This window comes from Hevea brasiliensis, chromosome 13 (genome assembly GCF_030052815.1).
Source record: "Hevea brasiliensis isolate MT/VB/25A 57/8 chromosome 13, ASM3005281v1, whole genome shotgun sequence".
In the NCBI taxonomy this organism is placed as follows: domain Eukaryota; kingdom Viridiplantae; phylum Streptophyta; class Magnoliopsida; order Malpighiales; family Euphorbiaceae; genus Hevea; species Hevea brasiliensis.
Window position 1 is genome coordinate 12,906,584 of NC_079505.1, and position 21,603 is coordinate 12,928,186.

At 29.7% G+C, this 21,603-nt stretch overlaps 2 protein-coding genes across 5 annotated transcripts in view; both read right to left on the reverse strand.

The window, feature by feature from the left end:
- Nucleotides 1–1,981: 1,981 nt before the first annotated feature.
- Nucleotides 1,982–5,378, reverse strand: LOC131171841 (putative pentatricopeptide repeat-containing protein At1g12700, mitochondrial). Of its 3 annotated transcripts, none has more exons than XR_009142479.1 (2): nt 5,268–5,378; nt 1,982–2,345 (listed from the first exon to the last, which is right to left on the reverse strand). XR_009142479.1 is itself a non-coding variant. In XM_058131857.1 (2 exons), the coding sequence occupies exon 1, from the start codon at nt 5,338–5,340 to the stop codon at nt 3,511–3,513; it is 1,830 nt and encodes a 609-aa protein (XP_057987840.1). In that variant the 5' UTR covers nt 5,341–5,356; the 3' UTR covers nt 2,518–3,012; nt 3,473–3,510. The 3 variants fall into 3 exon arrangements, 1 of the variants encoding a protein (XP_057987840.1); XR_009142478.1 differs by having other exon boundaries at nt 3,459–5,356; XM_058131857.1 differs by lacking the exon at nt 1,982–2,345 and adding an exon at nt 2,518–3,012 and having other exon boundaries at nt 3,473–5,356.
- Nucleotides 5,379–9,045: 3,667 nt separating this feature from the next.
- LOC131171842 (pentatricopeptide repeat-containing protein At1g12620-like) overlaps nt 9,046–21,603 on the reverse strand; it is a 45,199-nt gene continuing 32,641 nt past the window's right edge. The window contains exons 1-3 of one of the 2 annotated variants that reach the window (XM_058131858.1): nt 11,126–11,565; nt 10,242–10,290; nt 9,046–9,672 (exon numbers count right to left, since the gene is read on the reverse strand). In XM_058131858.1, the coding sequence (XP_057987841.1) occupies nt 10,282–10,290; nt 11,126–11,539 (423 nt within the window). In that variant the 5' untranslated portion in view covers nt 11,540–11,565 and the 3' untranslated portion in view covers nt 9,046–9,672; nt 10,242–10,281. Of the gene's footprint in view, nt 9,673–10,241; nt 10,291–11,125; nt 11,566–21,603 lie in introns of those variants that run through there. The other variant, XR_009142480.1, reaches the window with a different exon arrangement.

Below are 21,603 nucleotides of genomic sequence, written 5' to 3' on the forward strand. Positions count from 1 at the left end.
AGAGTGGATTGCTATATATATATATATATGAAATAGCTTTGATTTCAATTCTTCCGATAGTTGTTGAATGTAACTTGATTCATCAAATTATTGACTATGGTTTGTCAACTATTGGTTTATAATTAAAAACTGATGCAACTATATTAATATATAGCTGTGCATGGTTCATAGGGATTTGAACTAAACCGAAGAATCATTCGAGATCGATAGAATCATATCAAATATAATTTTATTTTGATATTTGAGTTTAGTTCTTATTTTTTACTAAAAATTGAATCGAAATCGTACCAAAACCGAATCAAGATTGAACCGGAGAATGTGAAGGTAGCAAGAAATTGATTGGAGAAAATAAAAAAAAAAAATTGATGGATTTTTGGACAAATAAAGGTATTGATCTTTGATGGATTTTTTTGGCTCAAAGAAACTCGGAGGTTTTGTCCCAATTTGTTCCCTTTGATAATATATATATATATATATATATATATATATATATATATATATATTAAAAAGTTTCATATAGAGATCAAACAGATTGATTTTTGTGGATACTTGATTCGACTAAACCCTAATAAAATATATTTAGATAATATATAGTTGGGTTTAGGAAGAATTCAAATTTAAAAAGTAATATTCATGACGAGTTTGGTTTTATATGTTAGGTATTTATTATTTGAACAAGTTTATATTAATATTTAATCAAATATAAAAAGTAATATTCATCCACCTTAACATTCTCATCTCTGCAACTCTTATCTTAGACGCATACGACTCTTTCAGTGCCCAACACTCACTACCATATAACATAGCCGATCGTATGGCTGTACGGTAAAATTTTCCTTTCAACTTGTTGGGAATCTTACGATCACATAAAACTCCCGTGGCACATCTCTACTTCAACCATTCAGCTTTAATCCTATGACTAACATCCTCCTCAAAATATAAATTATTAATAAAAAATAAAATTTTATATAAATTATTATTTAAAATATATAAAATTAAATAGATTCTAAAATTTTTCGAATAATAATAGAGTTTAGAACTTATTTAGACAGTTAATAATAAATTTTAATCGAATTTATGATGAATTTGATTTTGAAAATATTAATCATATTTGGATTTAAGTAAGTGATTTTCACGAGTACCCTATCTGTTGCCATCAGTCGGGTGAAAATGGGCTGCCACCTATAACTTTAATGATAAAGTTCATTTTAATCCTTCAACTGATCCAAAATTATATTTTCCACCCTTAGACTTCTAATAAAAAAAATTGGGAGTGTCCAAACTCTGCTACTGACCAGATGGATAGCTTTGTTGATGATATTTGGTGTTTCCCATAGTTTATCATTGAAGATCAGGTCATTTCGTGCTTTCCACATCCTCCGTGCCAAGAGCAACTAATTGGAGAAAATACGCTCATCTCAAATGTAGAGGCGAAGCAAAACAGACTTCTCTGATTGACCATTAGCCCCATAAGGCCCCAGCCGCCCCAAGTGGCCTAGAGTTTTCAGCTGCAGGTTGGCGCGTCTAGATAACATTACAAATAATTTAATTTTAAGAATTATCCATTTTTCTTTCGATTAGCATAGGCACGAAATAATTCACTTACAATTCATTTGTAATAGGAGCAAGGTTCTGTTCTCATTAGAGAATGGGAAAGGCATCTGCATAGGCACAATAACAAGTCTTAAAACGTTCATATATTAGCATCTTCACAGGAACAATAACAAATCTTAAAATGTTCATATATTAGCAACTTCTTCTAGCAAAGTCCAAACAGGAATTCTCTTAACGCTAGAGATTGCTGCATTAATCATCGACTAGTGAAGCAATTTTCTGGCGCGCAACAAACTTCAGAGGTCATAAGTAATCAAAGATTATATGTTCTCTTGAATATGTTGGAAGTGGTCAAGTTGGGAGAGAACGTGTGTGACAAACTTCCTCACAACTGTAGATTAGTGGGTGAAGACAACATTACAAATGGTTTAATTTAAAGCATTAACCATTTTTATTTGCATGAGCATATGCTTCTAAACAATTAATACATATTTGACATCACCAGCAAACAACTAGCTTTCAATAACCGAATAGTATCTGATAAGCAACTCCAACACCTACTCCCAAAAATCCTAAACTTTAGCACAAAATATATACACGACTCAGACAATAATTAAATATTTGTTTAATCTACTATTGACATCTAAGTCATGACGATTCATGCAAGCCAATTCAATCTACAAAGACACAGAATTCCCAATCTGTACCACCATCATATGTAAAATCAAAGGCAGTTCCTTGTTCTTGTATGGTAGAACAAGGACTTGCACCTGAAGCACAAGAGCTAGATCCTGCACGAGAAGTGGAAGTGCTATGAGGCCACAGTACAATTGGGTTTTTTCTCCATGTGCATAACAACAATATAAAGCTTTGATATTTCCAACCTTCTCACGAAAATAAAATGACAATATACAGGACGCCAATGGCTAAACACATAAGATAGAAATACAAGTAAAGCTGCTATTATATCAAAAAATATCATTCCATTATTAGCAACCATTTGAACATAAATCACTAACACCTATAATGTAAGTATCTACTACCCAAATTCTATGTATAATACATTCCAACATTTTTTGGAAGATTCACTTTCTTTTAACAGTAAGCAAACTCCAATATGGCAATTTTTATGTTTCTACTTCAACTGTCTAGCTGTCTACAGCTTACACACGCCCACCCCCCCCTCCCCTCTCTTCCCTTCTTTTTTTTTTTTGTTTTTCCATCCTTTAAACCTAGCCATGGACCCATAACTATCTTCTTCTTCTTCTTCTTCTTCTTCTTTTTTCCGTCAATCCACTTTCTACTTTTTGCAGTTGCATCATCAAGCAGAAAATAATGCAGAAAGTTGCAAATTAGGGAATAGGCACATTATTAATTGTGATTATGGAATCACAAAATGCTTGCAAGATAAAAACCACAACATGCACTGATTTCCTGTATGGAAAAAGGGTGAAAAACCTGCAAATGCACATAGAATTAAGCACAGAATAAATATGCTTATACATTCTACATATATAAAAGGAATTATCTAGTTAGCGTGTGAGTTTTGCTTTTAGGAATATAATAAAAATTAGAAATTCATCATGGTAGGTTGATAAATGAATTGCCAACACTGAAACTATACACAAAATGGCTTGATAAGGGAAGTAGCAGGGTCTCACAAGAGAAAGGGAAAGGTATCTGCATAGGCACAATAACAAATCTTAGGTTATTCACATACTCACCCAATAGTACTTCAGTCCTTTTTATCTAGCAATCAAACATATTCATTAATGTTAATGTGCATATACAACCTAAAATCATAATCTAGTGCTAATATATAGTTTCTTTTGAAAAGGGAAAGTAACTACTAGAGGGATTGTAATTGTACTCAAATGAAATATATTGAAGGACCAATAACTCACAACATAACAAATACCTCGTCCATCTGTTGTGCAAGTCTTGATTGTTAAAATATCACTTAAAATTTGCATCTTTAGAACATTTGGAACGATTTCGTAGTTTTCTCAGAATGAGATCGTCATTGCGCGATAAATGTATTACCAATTCGAAGGTGGTGGCATCTGCAGAGAATCCTTTATCAACCATTTCATCAATAAGTAGTGTTGCCTCTGGTATATCTTTATGCCTGAGAAACCCTTGAATAATCACATTATAACAGCAACCATTTGGTACACATCCGCTCTTTTCCATTCCTCTAAGGACTTTGTATGCTTCATCTAGTAAACCTTCATTGCAAAGGCCTTTTATTATTGTACTATATGTATAAACATTAGGCTGTAAGCCTTTTTCAAAATGCCTAAAAAATAGTTCTTTGGCATCATTAAGCCTCCCAGCTTTGCACATACCATCAATCAAAATCGTAAAACTCACACAATCAAGCTTCAACCGACTCTTTTCCATCGCTTTAAATAGTGCGAGTGCCTCATCAAGATACCCTTGTTTGCACAAGCCATCAAGAATGATTGAAAAAGTCACTTTATTTGGCTGCTGACCATGAGAACACATGTTCTTGAAAACTTCTAGTGCAATTCCAGGTTGCCTTGCTTCCCACAATCCCTTAATAAGAGTATTATAAGTAACAAAGTTGGGAACTAAACTACTTTTAATCATTTCATCAAAAAGTTTTGTTGCTTCATCTATCCTTTTGCTCTTGCAGTATCCATTAATCAAGATGTTGTAGCTAAAGACATCAGCTATGCCACTGCTTACCATATGATCAAATAATTTTGTAGCTTCATCCATTTGGTTACACAGACAAAATCCGTCCATCAAAGAACTGTAAGTGACAACATCAGGCTTCACCCCTTGTTGGATCATTATTTTCATTATTTCTTGAGCTTTTGAAACCAGTCCTTCCTTGCAAAGATTGTCAATCAATATACTGAAGGTAATAATGTTTGGTGATATGTTTTGCCCCGCCATTTCTTTCAACAAGGCCAAAGCTTGATTCCATTTGCCTAAATTGCAAAGACCTTGAATTAAGCAGGTGTAAGTGACAACATTAGGTGAAATACATTTATTCCTCATTTGAGAGAAGAGGTCTAAAGCCTCAATAACTAGCTTATCCTTGCAAAGAGCGTCCACAATTGCACTGTATGTCACAACATTTGGCTCACAACCTCTCTCAACCATTCCCTTTAGCAACTCAATAGCCACATTTGTTTTCCCACATTTACAAAGAGCATTTATGATCACAGTGTAAGTATGAACATCAGGTTGATAACCTCCAGCAACCATATCATTGAAAAAATCTACTGCTCCATTGATTTTACCATCTATACAGAGCCCTTTAATTAAGGTAGTAAATGTCACAGTATTGGGCTCCAATCCAAATTTGATAATTTTCCCCAGAATTGAGAAGCCAAAATTCACAAGGTGTAAGCGGCAGAAACAGTTAATCAATATAGAAAGAGAGTAAATATTGTGTGAGATTCCTAGAGACTCAATTGTTCTGGACAAAGAAATAACCGTGTGATATTGTTTCATTCCCACAAGAGCAGATAAAAATCGACAAAATTGAACAATAGAAGGCAGAGGACGCAAAAGAATGATATGATTAAAGAAAGCTAAGGCATCATCAACGTCCCTAAAAGAAGAAGAATTGAACTTAGATCTCAAGAAACGTTGAGATTTTGCATCTTTAGGATTATGCGTGGAAGCAGAAGAATGGAAGTAATTGGTAAATAATAAGGATGGAGATTGAATGATACCCATTTCCGTTTGCAGTAGAAAGTGGAAGAACCTCTCCGTAGTTGTGAAAATCCTCCGCGCCGACATTATCATCTTCAGAGAGAGAGACGGCTCTGCATGTTTAGGGCGAAAGAAAGAGCGTTTAGCAATTTACTATTCAGTTAAATAATAACTCAAATTGTTTCAAAAAAATAATAATTAAAATAAAAAATGTTATTTTAATTTTTATTCAATTAATTATGTTTAAATTTTAATTTATCTATAAGGATTATTAATTAATTAATTACCTCTAAGAGAAAATATGGGTAGTGTTATCAAATCGAATCATACCAATGCACAACTAGCATTAAAAAATAATTTAAAATTTTTAATGTAAAATTTTATTTTATAATAAAATAAATATTTAAAATTAAAATTTTAAATAATAAAATTATTTATATTAATGAACAATAAAATTTAATATATTAAAATTTATCTTTGAATAAATAAAAAAATTTAATGTACTTTTTGTGATTTAATGATAATATAATAAAAAATTCAATAATTTAAATTAATATGTTAAGAAAATAAATTATTAACAATATTTATTAGGACAATGAATTTCCAAGTTTAAAAATGACAAAAAATTAAAATTTAATTAAAAATAAAATAAAAATTACCATTAATTCACCATTTATCTCATTTCAAATTTTAAAATAAAATTCAACAAATATTTTATAATTCAAACAACAAGATTTTTGAATAAATTTATTTTTAAATATTTTTAAAATTATTAAAAAAGTACTTATTACTTTTATAAAATTTATAAATAATGAAAAATAATTAATATAAGGGATATAATATAATTTATGCATGAGATATAATTTAAAATAAATTGACCTATTTTATTAAATTCATGAAATAAATTAATCAATTTTACAGTTTTGAATTTAATTATTCATAATTATTAAAATTAGAAAATAAATTAAACTTTATTCTCCTATTATTTTAGTGGATTTTTTTTTATTTTCTTCACATTTAATTGAACTTTGTTAATTGCTATGTATTACAATGATAAATATTTTTGCTTTGAGGCAATAAAAATGAAAATTTGAAAAATATTCGAGCGTCTATTTAGCCAACTTGCACTTATTTAATAATACTAAGTTTTCTTTAAATGTGTATTTATACATTAGTTGTATTTGTATGCATATTTATAAATATCAAGAAATTGTAATAACGACTTCGTTTGTTTCACATAAAAAATAATTTGTATATAAAAAATATTTTCTATGAAAACATTTAAAAATATATATATTTTTTATGAAAATATTTTTTATTGTTTAGTTGTAATGTTAAATTAATGATATTTATTTATTTTATATATGTGGAAGTGTGTTCACATTTTAATAAGATTTTCAAAATTTAGAAAATAAAAAATAATTTTTTCTTTTGAAAAATGATTTAATTTTCTATTGATTAATTTTCGTGAGTGCTCCTAAATAATAAAAAGTACAAAAAATATTTTTTAGAAAAATATTTTTTCTTAAAACAAATAGAGCCTACATCCCAATAATTTAACTGCTTATTAATAAAAAAAAAGTTTTAAATGACTGATAAAAAAATAAAAAAATGGAAAAAGGAAACAGAATTTGAACATGACTGGAAAGTAGGATTAGAGAGGAGTTGGTGAGTGTATACAATTATTAAAATTAAAGAGTATTTTTTTTTTAATTGTTATGTTATTTTTTGAAGAAAATTATTATTTTTTTATTATATAATTTTATATTAAAAAATTTTAATATTTCTCTTAGTTATAATTAAATTAGAATTGAAATTTTAACTTTTTTAAAAATATATTATTTTTAATAATTAATTAAATTTAATTTTTAATTAATTTAAATAATAGATTATAGATAGATGGAGCCCAATAAAAAAATATTAATACCCCGCTTGAAATTGAGTTTAAAAATTAAAAATACTTTTCTAAAAGAATATTATTTTTTTATATAAAAAATATATAAAACTATGAGAAATATTTAAAAAAAAATGAAAAGAAAGTTGGGAGAGGAAAGAGAAGAATAGTTTAGAAATAGAAAATACCTTTAATCATACACCTTGCTAACACTTGCTTTGGATATAGCCTCTATTTTATAGATTCTATACCATGAATACATATTTAAGAGTTATAAAAATATAAATAAGAAAATTAATATACAAATTAATATGTTGGGAGTTATAAAATTGAATTGAATAATGATTCTTGGTGGTTGTGGACATTCACATAATTGTATTATTTATAGTAGTTTTAAATGTAAAAAAAAAAAATAAATCTCTATATTTTCATTAGAGGTTTAAATAAGTTTAAAATTAAATTTGAGCTAAATAAATTTTTGTATTTTTTAATAAGGCTAAATAAGTCTATTATTAATAAAATATTTTTAATAATAAAATACTATTTTTTCCTAATTATAAATATTAAAAATTATTTATTAATTTTAATTAAAATAAAATTAAAAAAAAAGAAAACATGGAACAAAAATTTTTTAATATAAAAATTATTATTTTAAAAACAGAAAAATAATATTTTATTTTTAGAAAAATAATATTTTATCAAGTGTAAACTTATTTAGTCTTAATTAAAAAATATAATTATTTATTTAATAAAAAACTTAATTTTTAACTTATTTGACCCTTAGATGAAAGACTTGTTTAATTTTTTTTAAAAAAATATTTTATTATTTTAACATTTTTATAATTAAAATATATGAAATTTATTTTCAATTTTTTTTTTATAATTAACTACAATTGAAATTCAAATTAAAGATTCAGCTTAGTACCGCTAAACTAAAGTTCATAAATTTAACTTTTAATTTTTTTTTCTTTTTAATTAATATACTTAAAAAATATCTCCATAGTAACTCTAATAATAATAGTAACTCTTATAATAATATCAAATAGGTGTTAATTATTTTCTATTAAAAAAGTATTTATGACAAAAAAATATTTTATTTACCGTCAAATAGATCAAATGGGATATCAAATTAAAATTGATCTAATTTAATTAACTATTCTTTTCTTACTATATTTGTAATCTTATTTATAAAAATAATTTATAATTCTAAATATATTTATCATAAAATATATTTTTATATTTACATATGTTAATGTTATAAGAAATCTACCAATAAAGGTGCATGTGTTTCTGCCAGTATATACACTAGTAATGACAAAATGTTAGAACAGGTTTACTTGTAAAAAATATATATATTTTTTTATTTTTTAAAAATATTTTTATTTTTATTTTTATTTTTATATAAAACATTATATAAAAAATAGTTTTTTAATTTAAAAAATTTAAAAATATATTATTATCTTCCATAATAAAATAAATAAATGACTAAAAAATATTTTTTACCTTTTTAAATTTTTTTAATGTGTTATTTATTCTTTTATAATAATATAATTATTTTTTTATCATTGTGCATAAATATTTTTAATAATTATTTAATTTTTATTATGAAAAGTTATAATAATATTTTTATGAAAAAAATAAAATTATTAAACTGAACTTTTCTATTGATTTTCAAATCTTAATAAACTTTGAAAAACTGAAAATTAATTTTCATTTCTTCATTTAGAAAACTAGCACACATGAATGGAGATCAGAAAGAGATAGACGTGTAGATATAGAGGCCACATATATGTTAGTTTTATGAAAGAAGGGAAATCTTCATATGCCATCAATGCTATATATCATCTCTTGAATATTGATCACAACTTGAGAAAATTTAGAAGAAACTAAAAAAACATTTAGAATTTGAAATGTGAACTGGCCAATTTCCTTCTCTATTGACAAAAACAACAGATCTTTGATGACAGACTCATAAGCATATTAGCAACTTCTTCTAACAGTAAGAATTTCAAAGTTTATCATAATGAAACCAACAGCTAGTGAGTCCAGATTGGAATTATCTTAATACTAGAGATTACTGCATTAATCATGGATTGGTGAAGCAATTCTCTGCTTCAGAGTACTGATTAATTCATACTTCTGGTGTTCCATTGTTTATCATTAAAGATCAGGTCATTTCGTGCATTCATTAGCTTCCATGCCAGGAACGGCCAGTCCGAGAAGAGAGCCATCAACGAGAAGAGCTTTCAGATTTTCCATCAGTGCTTCCTATTTCAGGATGCCTAAACATATTCAGCTCTCAAATTCAGACGCCAAGAAAACTACGCTTCTCTTGCTGACCATTAGCCCCTTAAACCCTCTTCCACCCCAAGTGGCCCAGACTTTTCAAAAATTTATACCATCATCAGATGTAAAATCAAAGGCAGTTCCTTGATCTTGAATGGTAGAACAAGGACTTGTACCTGGAGCAGAACAGCTAGATACTGCACAAGAGCTAGGAGGCCACAGAACAGAATAGGAAACTCTTTTACCTGAAAACGTAAATGTGGCTACTGAAATTAATTTAAATTCAAACAACGCAACACTAGCCACAACTGGAAATGGTGAGATTTATGAGTTAACTAGGTTGATTGTGAATTTCATGTAATGAGGCAAAAGATAGAAATTAGAAAATTTGCATGGGATAAGAAAATATTCTGAAATATATTTTTTTTATGAATAGAATTAGATTGAATATTCGAGAGATTGTACAGTATAATCAAAACTGAACAACTTTGTTAGTGAATTGACCCCATAGATGATATAAATTTTCACATCCAAAAACTCATTATCACAAGCTAAGCAGTAAGCAATATTTAGCTGAAATTCATTTAATACTAAAGAAAAGGAACTAAAAACATACAAATGAGATTCTCACAAGAAAAAGAAAAGTTACATATAATATAACAGGAGCAGATTCTCACAAGAAAGAGGGAAAGGCATCAACATAGGCACAATAACAAATCTTAAGTCATTCTTATGCTTACCCAATAAAATAAAATTTAATGTTTTATGAGATTTGTTACTTTGAGATTAAGGAATCAGGTCAATAGAAACTTACCAAGCTCATGATGTCTCTATAATGAAGAAGAACAATATGTTCACAGGCCCTGCCAAGAAAAATAACATGTGAGCAAATTCAGCACAATAACAATACAAAGCTTGGCATTTCCAACCTACTCATAAAAAAAATGTCAATATGCAGGACACAAATGGCCAAACACATAAAATAGAAATACAAATTAAGCTACTATTACATCAAAAAATGTCATTACATTATGCAGCAACCATTTCGACATATATCACAAACACCTATAATGCAAGTATCTGCTACCCAAATTCTATGCATAATCCATTCTGACATTTTCTGGAAGGTTCACTTTCTTGCAACAGTAAGCAAAATCCAATGAGGGAAATTTTTGTGCTTTACTTCAACTATCTAACAGTCTTAAGCTTACTACTTTTTTTTTTCACCCTTTAAATCTAACTATGGACACATAACATTCTTTTGATGTTTTAGCTATCCTTCTTTCTGTCAAACTATATTCTACTTTTTGCAGTTGCATCATCATGCCGGAAATAATGCAGAAAGTTGCAAATTAGGGAATAGGCATATCATGAATTATGATTATGGAGTCACACAATGCTGGCAAGATAAAAACCACCACATGCACTGATTGCACTGATTTCCTATATAGAAGAAGGGCGACAAATTGGTGAATGCACAGAGAATTAAGCATAGAACAACTTGCTAGGGAATTCCAAATATAATTATACTTTCTATATAAAAAAGGACCCATAACTCATAACATGACAAATACCTCGTCCATCTGTTGAGCAAGTCTTGATTGTTAAAATATCACTTAAAATTTGCACCTTTAGAACATTTGGAACGATTTCGTAGTTTTGTCAGAATGAGATCACATTGCGCAATAAATGTATTACCAATTCAAAGGTGGTGGCATCTGCAGAGAATCCTTTATCAACCATTTCATCAATAAGTAGTGTTGCCTCTGGTATATCTTTATGCCTGAGAAACCCTTGAATAATCACATTATAACAGCAACCATTCGGTAAACATCCACACTCTTCCATTCCTCTAAAAACTTTGTATGCTTCATCTAGTAAACCTTCATTGCAAAGTCCTTTTATTATTATACTATATGTATAAACATCAGGTTGTAAACCTTTTTCAAAAAGCCTAGAAAACAATTCCTTGGCATCAGTAAGCCTCCCAGCTCTACACATACCATTAATCAAAATGTTATAGCTCACACAATTAACCTTCAACCGACTTTTTTCCATTGCTTTAAATAGTGTGAGTGCCTCATCAAGATTCCCCTTGTTTGCACAAGCCATTGAGAATAGTTGAGAAAGTTATTACATTTGGTTGTTGACCATAAGAACACATGCTCTTGAAAACCTCAAGTGCATTTCCAGTCCCTGACTTCCCATAATCCCTTTATAAAAGTAGTATAAGTAATTGATGTTGGGAACTACACTAGTTTTAAGCATTTCATCAAAAAGTTTTGTTGCTTCATCTATCTTTCTGCTCTTGCAGTATCCATTAATCAAGATGTTGTAGCTACAGACATTAGCTATGCCACCACTTACCATTTGATCAAATAATTTTGTAGCTTCATCCATTTGATTACACAGACAAAATCAATCCATCAATGAATTGTAGGTGATAACATCAGGCTTCACGCCTTTTTGGATCATTATTTTCATCATTGCTTGAGCTTTTGAAACCAGTCCTTCCTTACAAAGAGTGTCCATCAATATATTTAAGGTAAAATGCTTGGTGATATGTTTTGCCCATCCATTTCTTTCAACAAGGCCGAAGCTTGATTCCATTTGCCCAAATTGCAAATACCTTGAATTAAGCAATTGTAAGTGATGACATTAGGTGAAATGCCTCAATAATTAGCTTATCCTTGCAAAGGGCGTCCATAATTGCATTGTATGTCACAACATCTGGCTCACAACCTCTCTCACCCGTTCCCTTTAGCAACTCAATAGCCACATTTGTTTTCCCACATTTACATAGAGCATTTACTATCACATTGTAGGTATGAACATTAGGTTGATATCCTCCAGTAACCATATCATTGAAAAAATCTACTGCTCCATTGATTTTACCATCCATGCAGAGCCCATTAATTCTATTATAGGGAGAGGGATTAAAGATTTTATTATACGTAAAGTTGTTTCTAAGAGATAATCACAAGGTAAAATTATTGCATATAAAATCAAAACTTCACTTTTATATATATATATATGAACTCTAATCATCTCTCCTAGCTTGGAAACCTAAAAAATTTAATTTTTAATAAATACAACAGTTTTATATGTATTAAAGTTTTATTTGTAATATAATAGAATTATTAAAAATTAAAGGCTATTTTTTTGTTACATTATTTTTTAAGGAACATTATTGTTTTTCTATAATATAATTTTATATTAAAAATTTTAATATTGCTCTTGAGTTATAATTGAATTAGAATTGAAATTTTAACCCTTTTCTTAAAATATATTATTTTTAATAGTCAGTTAAATTTAATTTTTTATTAATTTAAATAATAAAAATATAATTGTAACCAATATAAATACTTAAGGGTTTTTGTTAAATCTAATATTTTCCCTTCACATATTTATTTATATTATATATTATAGATAGATTATAAATAAATTATAGATAGATAGTGTAACAACTTTATTTTTTTTTAAATAATAATAATAATATATTTTTAATTAATGTATTATTTTATTATTATAACATTTTATTCATCATGTTAAACTAATATTTTTTTCATGATAGTATTTTTTTTAAAGGAATATTATTTACATGCATTATTATTATTATTGTTATTATTATTAAATTAGATTGAATTTTTATTCTATAAAATTTTAGTGGGTACTATTATTTTAAATATATTATTATCGTTATTTAGAAAATATTATTTATACATTTTACTAGTATGTAATTTAATTATATTACCCTGTTACTAGTATGCATCGATAAAGGTTGCAGCATATAATATAATAGGATCAGGTTTAAGTACCAATAACTCTGTTTCAGAAAAAAAAAAAAAAAGTACCAATAACTCAGCATCATTACAAAGACTTCGTCCATCTGTTGATCAGTATTGATTGTTCACTTAAATTTTTACTTCTCATGATTTTATTAAATTAGTTATAAAGCTTATATTAGAAATGAGTATAAGAAAAGAAAGTGAACAATATACAATAAAAACTAATTACCCCTTTCTTCACTTAATTAAATTATTATTATTATTATTATTATTATTATTTACTTATAGAAGAAAGGGTCTCCATTTATATACATAATTGCAATTAAAGAAAATTATGCTAATTAAAAAAAAAAAAAAGCTTTTAGTTTCCAATAATTGTGTCAAGTCCGAGATTATCAAAAGATTGAAAAGATAACACATCTGTTAGAACCAACCATTCCCTAAATCCCCTATCCAAATATCTGTTCCATTTCTCTTATTCCCTCGTTCTGTTTTTTCTAGATAAAAAATAACAAAAAAAAAAAATTAATAAAAAATGGAATAAAAATACCATTAATTCACTTTTAATCTCATCTCAAAATTTAAAATCAAATTCAGCAAATATATAACAATTCAAGCAACAATATATGTTTTTAAAAAATTATTTAAGAAAATATTTTTAAGATTATATATATATATATTCAAATTGTCTTTTATTCTTAAAATTAATTAAAATTATATTTTTATTATTTAAATTAATTTAAAATTCTTAATTTTAGAGTTAACATAAATTTAAAATTTTTAGTTCTATTTATACTTAATTTCAATTAAATATAAAATTTTACATGAAGTAATTAATTAAAATAAAATAATTAATAAATAAAAAATATAATTTTATTGTATTACAATATTAACTAGTATCTTTCAAATTTATATTTACCATTAGTTATTTATTGTATATATTAAATTTAAATCTACTTAATTTTATTCCTATGTATATTTACATTGTTACAAGTATGATTTTTTAAAAATTTTTATCATAGAGTTAGTATTATACCACTTATAAAATATTATCTCATGCATTAATAATAAATAAATGACTAATATTAATAATATATTAACTAATTAGATTTATATTTATATTATTAATTTATCAATATTTTCCTATTTTTATTTTTTTTAACATTGAAAATAGTAGTGTTTATGATTTTTATTCTTTTGAATAAAAATAAATTGATAAAAATTGAAATAAAAAAGATATTGTAAGAACCAAATCATATTGGAATAAATTTATTTTATTATGTTGATATAGTTCTAATTTTTTATTAATAACAGAATCGAGAATCATATTATACTGAATCATTCTGGATACCAGATAAAAAAATAATTAAAACTGAAATTAATTTTATAAAAATATTTTTATATTTTTTTTAGAAATATAATATAAATTTTAAACATATAATACATATGGTGCATTTATAATAATAGACTGTATGCATTATAATATATATACAAGTACAAATGAAGGACCAACTTTTAGAACTAATAAAAATATTCTTCTAAATATTAATAATATAAGTTTACATTTTTCCTTGTTTAAATTTTATTTTTTAAAATTATTTCATAAAAATTTTGTTAAAATTTTAGTTTAGAATGAGAAACCTATATATATATATATATATATATATATATATATATATATATATATATATATATATATATATATATATTAAAACATACATTATTAAATTTATATTTATATTTTGATCAATAATATATTTATAACATATAAAATATAATCTATGATTTAAAAAAAAATACTTATTGCATATATTAAATAATTAATATATTAAATAGGTTTTAAAATTTTTTGGATTAAATTATATGACAATATAAAATTTTAAAATTTCAATATAATAAAAATAAAAATTTTATAATGATTAACAAAAATTCATGTCAAAAATTATTTTATTTTCTAATTTTATAAATAATATACAATTTTATTATGCAAGTTAACATTATTTTAAATTATGAAAAATTAAAATAAAATATATACAAATCAATTTTTTTTTAAAAAAAGTAAAATAATAAATTTTAAATGAATTAAATTTAATGAACTAATTTGTATTTATTATTAATTTATTTTAATTTTTAAACTTTTTCACCCATTTATATTTTTAAACTTATTATTATATTTTTTTATTATATAACCTTTAAGTTTATAATTAAGTTAATATTATATGTTAATAATATAACATAGAACTTTGATCAAATAGAAAAAATTTAAGTTGATAAATACTTTTATTTATATAATCAATTAAAATAACATTAAAATCAATATTTCAATTTAAATAATTAAATATAATATTTATAATATTATAATAATATTATATAATATATAAAAGATTAATAAAAATTATATAAAAATTAATGAATTTTTATAAAATTTTATAATATTTACAACTCTTATAAAATTATTAAGAACCAAAAAATAGTTATAATGGTAATAATATAATTTATTGTTATAATTAAGTTTTGCGCTTGCTTTCCATACATGTGATATAATTTAATAAAAATTGACCTATTTTATTAAATTCATGAAATAAATTACTCAAATTTACAGTTTTGAATTTAATTATCCATAATTATCAATTTTAGAAAATAAATTAAACTTTATTCTCCTATGTTTATTATCACTTTTGTGATTTTAGTTGATATTTTTTTTTAATTTTTATTTTTATTTTCTTCATATTTAATTGAACTTTGCTAATTGTTATGTATTACCATCATTAGGAAGATAATAAGAACCATAATTATTAAATCTAAACCAAATCAACCAGTAGAATTAGTGACTTATCCTTTAAATTAGTCCGAGTTTATAATTAAATCAGGCAATAAATTGATCCAACGATTAAACCGATGTGACTCTACTGATTCAATTATTTAATAAATCTTTTTTTTTTATTATTAGTATAAGAAATTAAACTTAAAATCTCATAAAAAGTCATTAAAATCAAAATTAATTGAGTTAATTTAATAATTATGTATTTTTTATTTCGGTATATTTATATTTTTGTTAATGTATGCTTAATATTTCATAAAAACTAAAAAGAGAATTATATATTTATAGAAATTTTTATACATTATATTGCTTGAATATTTTTATATAAAATTTAAAAATATTATTAAATTTTATTAAATATAACTTAATAGGTGTTAAAGTTTCATATTAAATAATTAAAATTTAATTAATTATATTTATTTATATTATAGGTATCATATTTAATTAATTTATATATATTTAATTAATTTTTAATGATCTGAGCTATTAACTCACTTATTGAAATATTGACCCACTCACTCGTTTAAGTGAAATATTAATCCATTCACCCAATCTCTTCACCGGATTAAATATAAAATATAGAGGGCCAAGTTTAATAACATTGATAAAAAAATTGTGTTTTGAGCCAACAAATTTCAGAAAATAATAATAATAATAATAATAATAATAATAATAATAATAATAATAATAATAATAATAATAATAATAATTGTAACACCCCAAAAATTTTAAATTTTATTATTTTATGAGCATTTTTGGTATTTTAATTTTATTTAAATTTTAGGAATTTTTTTGAGATTTTTCGGATTTTAAAAATCGGGTTCGATTTTCCGAAAATATAAACTTTGATGAATTTTAAAAATTAATTTAAAGACCACGTGGCAAAACTAAAAATATATTTGGAGTCTACGTATTTTTCTGAGTTTTCTGGAATTTTTTCGGAATTTTTGGACCTCGTTTTCGGTCCCGATGCAGAGTAAAAATTCAAAATTTTGTATCTTGAATCGGACCGGCCGAATCGAACCGGACCGGATCGGACCGGTTGAATCGGACCGGCCTTTTCCTTTTTCTTCTTCCCTTCCCCGCGCGCGTCGTTCCCTCTTCCTTTTCTCTCTCTTTTCTCTCTCCTCCCTCTCTTCAAGAAGTTGGTGCCTGGTGCTTATGATGTGTCAGACGATGCATATCGGTTTTTGGATTCTATGACAGGCGGGAGCAGTCTGATTGGTGATAGAAGACTGATAAAGTGTATGCAGCATGTCATGGGGCCTATGCCTAGACAATGGATGAATGACTACGTGTTACCCCGGATGGAGGGTTTGACATGGGCTCAGTTTGTGGAACTTTTTATCAATCGATTTGTGCCAGAAAGCTTCAGAGATCAGAAGCAGTGGGCCTTTGAGGCCTTAAGATAGAATGGCAGGTCTGTAGATGAATATGCTACAGAATTTGTGGAATTGAGCAGATATGCCCCTGCAGCAGTAGCTACAGAAACTATGAAGGTGAAGAGATTCCTAAAGGGGCTTGACAGGAGGTATGCGAACCTGGCCATGATGTCTAATCAGTCTTTTGATGTGGTGGTTGATCGAGCCAGACAAATTGAGATTAGCTATGCGGATGACAAATGAAGAGCAAAGAAAAAGCAGGCGAGGGTTCCTCGGTGTCCCTTCCATGGGTACTCGGACGGTGGTGGCGAGTAATTACAGAGGAAAAAGTAGGAACGAGAAGAGTGGTTTTAGACACAAACCTCGAGGATTCGCACCGAGTGCGGATCCAAGCGGTGGTCACGATTCGAGTGCAGTTCAGATCCTCCTTGGCACCTTGTGCACAAAGTGTGGAAGAGGACATTCAGACCTTGTTTGATGGGATCAGAGTATGCTTGTGTGTGGCCAACCAGTCACTTTGCTAGAGAATGCCCGTTTTGATGAGCCACGATGGGGTCACAGGTTCATTGCAAATGTTCCTCGCCATTGTATCCGGTGCTTCCAACATGGCGATCGATCGATGTGGCAGGCCGAGGACAAGGGGATGTGGATTTGGAGGCGGTCAGAGGTAGAAGTCGTGATCGTGGTTACGCCACTCGGGGTAGGGGTCAAGCTCGGTTTTCACCCCGACCCACCAGATGCTCGAGCTTCCAATGCGCCAGGTGTATTCTTCTCAGTCCTTCTTATGAGGCTCGTGTTTTGATAGATCCGGGTGCTACGCACTCATTTGTCTCCCCTGTGTTTGCCATGAGGTTGGGTAGAAACCCTACAACCTTAGAATGTCCTTTGTCGGTAGCTACCCCGCTTAGTGACAACATAGATGTAGATATGGTTTTTCCGGGTAGCCCAGTAGTAGTGGATGGAAAGATCCTCCCAGCAGACTTGGTTCCTCTACCAGTGATAGATTTCGATGTAATCTTGGGGATGGATTGGTTGGCAACTCATTATGCCACTTTAGACTGCAGGAACAAAAAGGTGTATTTCCACATACCTGGTGTGGAAGAATTTAGCTTTGATGGTGACAGGAGCGTGGCTCCATATAATTTGGTGTCAGCAATTAGTGCTAGAAAAATGTTGAGGCGTGGATGCCAAGGGTATTTGGCATTGGTGAGAGATACATCTATAGAAGGTGTCAGAATGGAAAATGTTCCTGTTGTCAGAGAATTTATGGATGTCTTCTCAGAGGAGCTTCCAGGGTTGCCACCAGGAAGGGAAATAGAGTTTTGCATTGATGTTGTGCCGGGTACAAACCCCATATCCATGCCACCTTACAGGATGGCACCAGCAGAATTGAAAGAGCTGAAGGAGCAACTACAGGAGCTTTTGGACAAGGGTTTTATACGTCCGAGCACTTCACCCTGGGGTGCTCCTGTTCTATTTGTTAGAAAGAAGGATGGGTCATTGAGGTTGTGCATTGACTATAGACAGCTGAACAAGGTGACTGTGAAGAACAAGTATCCACTTCCTCGGATCGATGATCTGTTTGATCACTCAAGGGGCTAGATTCTTTTCCAAGATAGACCTGCGATCAGGCTACCATCAATTGAGAATCAGGAATGAGGACGTGTCCAAAACGGCATTCAGGACAAGGTATGGTCATTATGAGTTCTTGGTGATGTCTTTTGGACTCACTAATGCACCAGCAGCCTTCATGGACTTGATGAACAGGGTGTTCAAGCCATTTTTGGACCGTTTTGTCATCGTATTTATAGATGACATTTTGGTATACTCTCGGACCGAGGAAGAACACGTGTGGCACTTGAGGATGGTGTTGCAGACTTTGAGGGAGCACCAGCTATACGCTAAATTTTTGAAATGTGAATTTTGGCTAGAAAGCATCTCATTCTTGGGACACGTGGTTTCTAGTGACGGTATTCAAGTGGATCCCAAGAAAATTGAAGTCAGAATCGATTGGCTTAGGCCTACAAATACCACCGAGGTGCGAAGTTTTCGGGTTTAGCTGGCTACTACTGAGCGCTGTGTAAGATTTCTCCGGGATAGCGGCTCCCAACTAAGTTGACCAGAAGAATGTTCCATTCATTTGGACAGATGACCGTGAGGTGAGTTTCCGTGCTTAAGGAGTGTCTAACCACCGCCTCGTGTTGACACTACCCGTGAGTGGTGAAGGATACACTGTATTGTGACGCCTCCAGAGTTGGCCTAGGGTGTGTTTTGATGCAGAATGGAAAGGTAGTGGCTTATGCTTCAAGGCAGCTGAAGAGGCATGAGCAGAACTACCCCACCCATGATTTGGAAATGGCGGCTGTAGTCTTTGCACTTAAAATCTGGAGACACTACCTATATGGTGAAGTGTGCGAGATATACACCGACCACAAGAGTTTAAAGTATATCTTCCAACAGAGGGATTTAAACTTGAGACAGAGGAGATGGATGGAGCTTCTGAAAGACTATGATTGCACCATCCAGTACCACCCTGGGAAGGCCAATGTTGTAGCAGATGCTTTGAGCAGAAAATCTTCTGGCAGTTTGGCGCACATTTCAGTAGAGAAGAGACCATTGATTCAGAAGGTACATGAGTTGATGGATCAGGGTTTAATCCTAGATCTTTCAGATGAGGGGGTATTGTTGGCTCACTTTTCAGTGAGGCCAGACTTGAGGGACAGAGTTAGAGTTTCCCAGCACAGAGACCAACAATTGATGAAAATCATAGAAAGAGTACAGCAAGGTGAAGGTGGTGAGTTTGGATTTGCCAATGATGGCGCCCTAGTGCAAGGTTCTAGGATATGTGTGCCCGATGTGGACAACCTCAGGAATGAAATCATGCAAGAGGCACACTACACACTGTACAGTGTCCACCCAGGTTCCACCAAGATGTACCATGACGTGAAAGATAGCTATTGGTGGAATGGCATGAAGAGAGACATAGCAGACTTTGTGTCCAAGTACTTGACTTGTCAGAAGGTGAAGTTTGAACACCAGAGACCATCAGGGAAGCTGCAAGAGCTCCCTATCCCGTAATGGAAGTGGGAAATGATCACTATGGATTTTGTGATCAAGGTTGCCTCGTACCACGCGAGGATATGATTCGATATGGGTAATTGTAGACCGCTTGACCAAATCAGCTCACTTCTTACCTGTGAAGACTACATATTCTGTGGCACAGTATGCCCGGCTCTACATTCGAGAAATAGTCAGATTGCACGGAGTTCCGGCTTCCATAATATCTGACAGAGGGCCCCAGTTCACTTCTCGGTTTTGGAGAAAGTTGCAGGAGGCACTTGGCACAGAGTTGAACTTCAGTACGGCTTTCCACCCTCGCATGCACGGACAAATTGAAAGGACAATCCAAACATCGAAGACATGCTTCGCATGAGTGTCTTGGATTTTGGAGGTCAATGGGATGAGCAAATAGCTTTGGTGGAGTTTGCCTACAACAACAGCTTATCACTCCAAAGATAGGGATGGCACCCTATGAGGCACTATATGGAAGAAAGTGTAGGTCTCCTCTGTGTTGGACAGAAATGGGGGAAGCGAAGGTACATGATGTAGACCTAGTGCAGTACACTTCAGAAGTAGTTCCTTTAATCAAGGAACGACTGAAAACAGCTTTCAGTAGGCAGAAGAGTTATGCAGACCCCAGACGGAGGGATGTGGAGTTTGCAGTGGGCGACTATGTATTCCTGAAGGTTTCTCCAATGAAGGGAGTCATGAGATTTGGAAAGAAGGGCAAGTTGGCACCTCGGTATATCGGACCTTTGAGGTTACCGATAGAGTTGAGCAGCTTGCTCACCGCTGGAGCTACCACCCAACCTTTCTCACGCTCATCCCATGTTTCACATCTCCATGCTCAGAAATACATTCCCGATCCTTCTCATGTAATCGCAATGGATGTAATAGAGCTAAAGGAGAACTTGACGTTTGAGGAGCAACTCAGAGCCATAGTGGACTACCAAGTGAGATAGTGAGATCAAAACAGATCCCTATGGTTAAGGTTTTGTGGAGGAGTCGATCGGTGGAAGAGTGCACTGGAGTCGAACGGGACATGCGTAGCAAGTACCCTTATCTGTTCAATGTATAGTAATGTGCTTTATTCTGCCTTGTGTAAAAATTCAAGGACGAATTTTC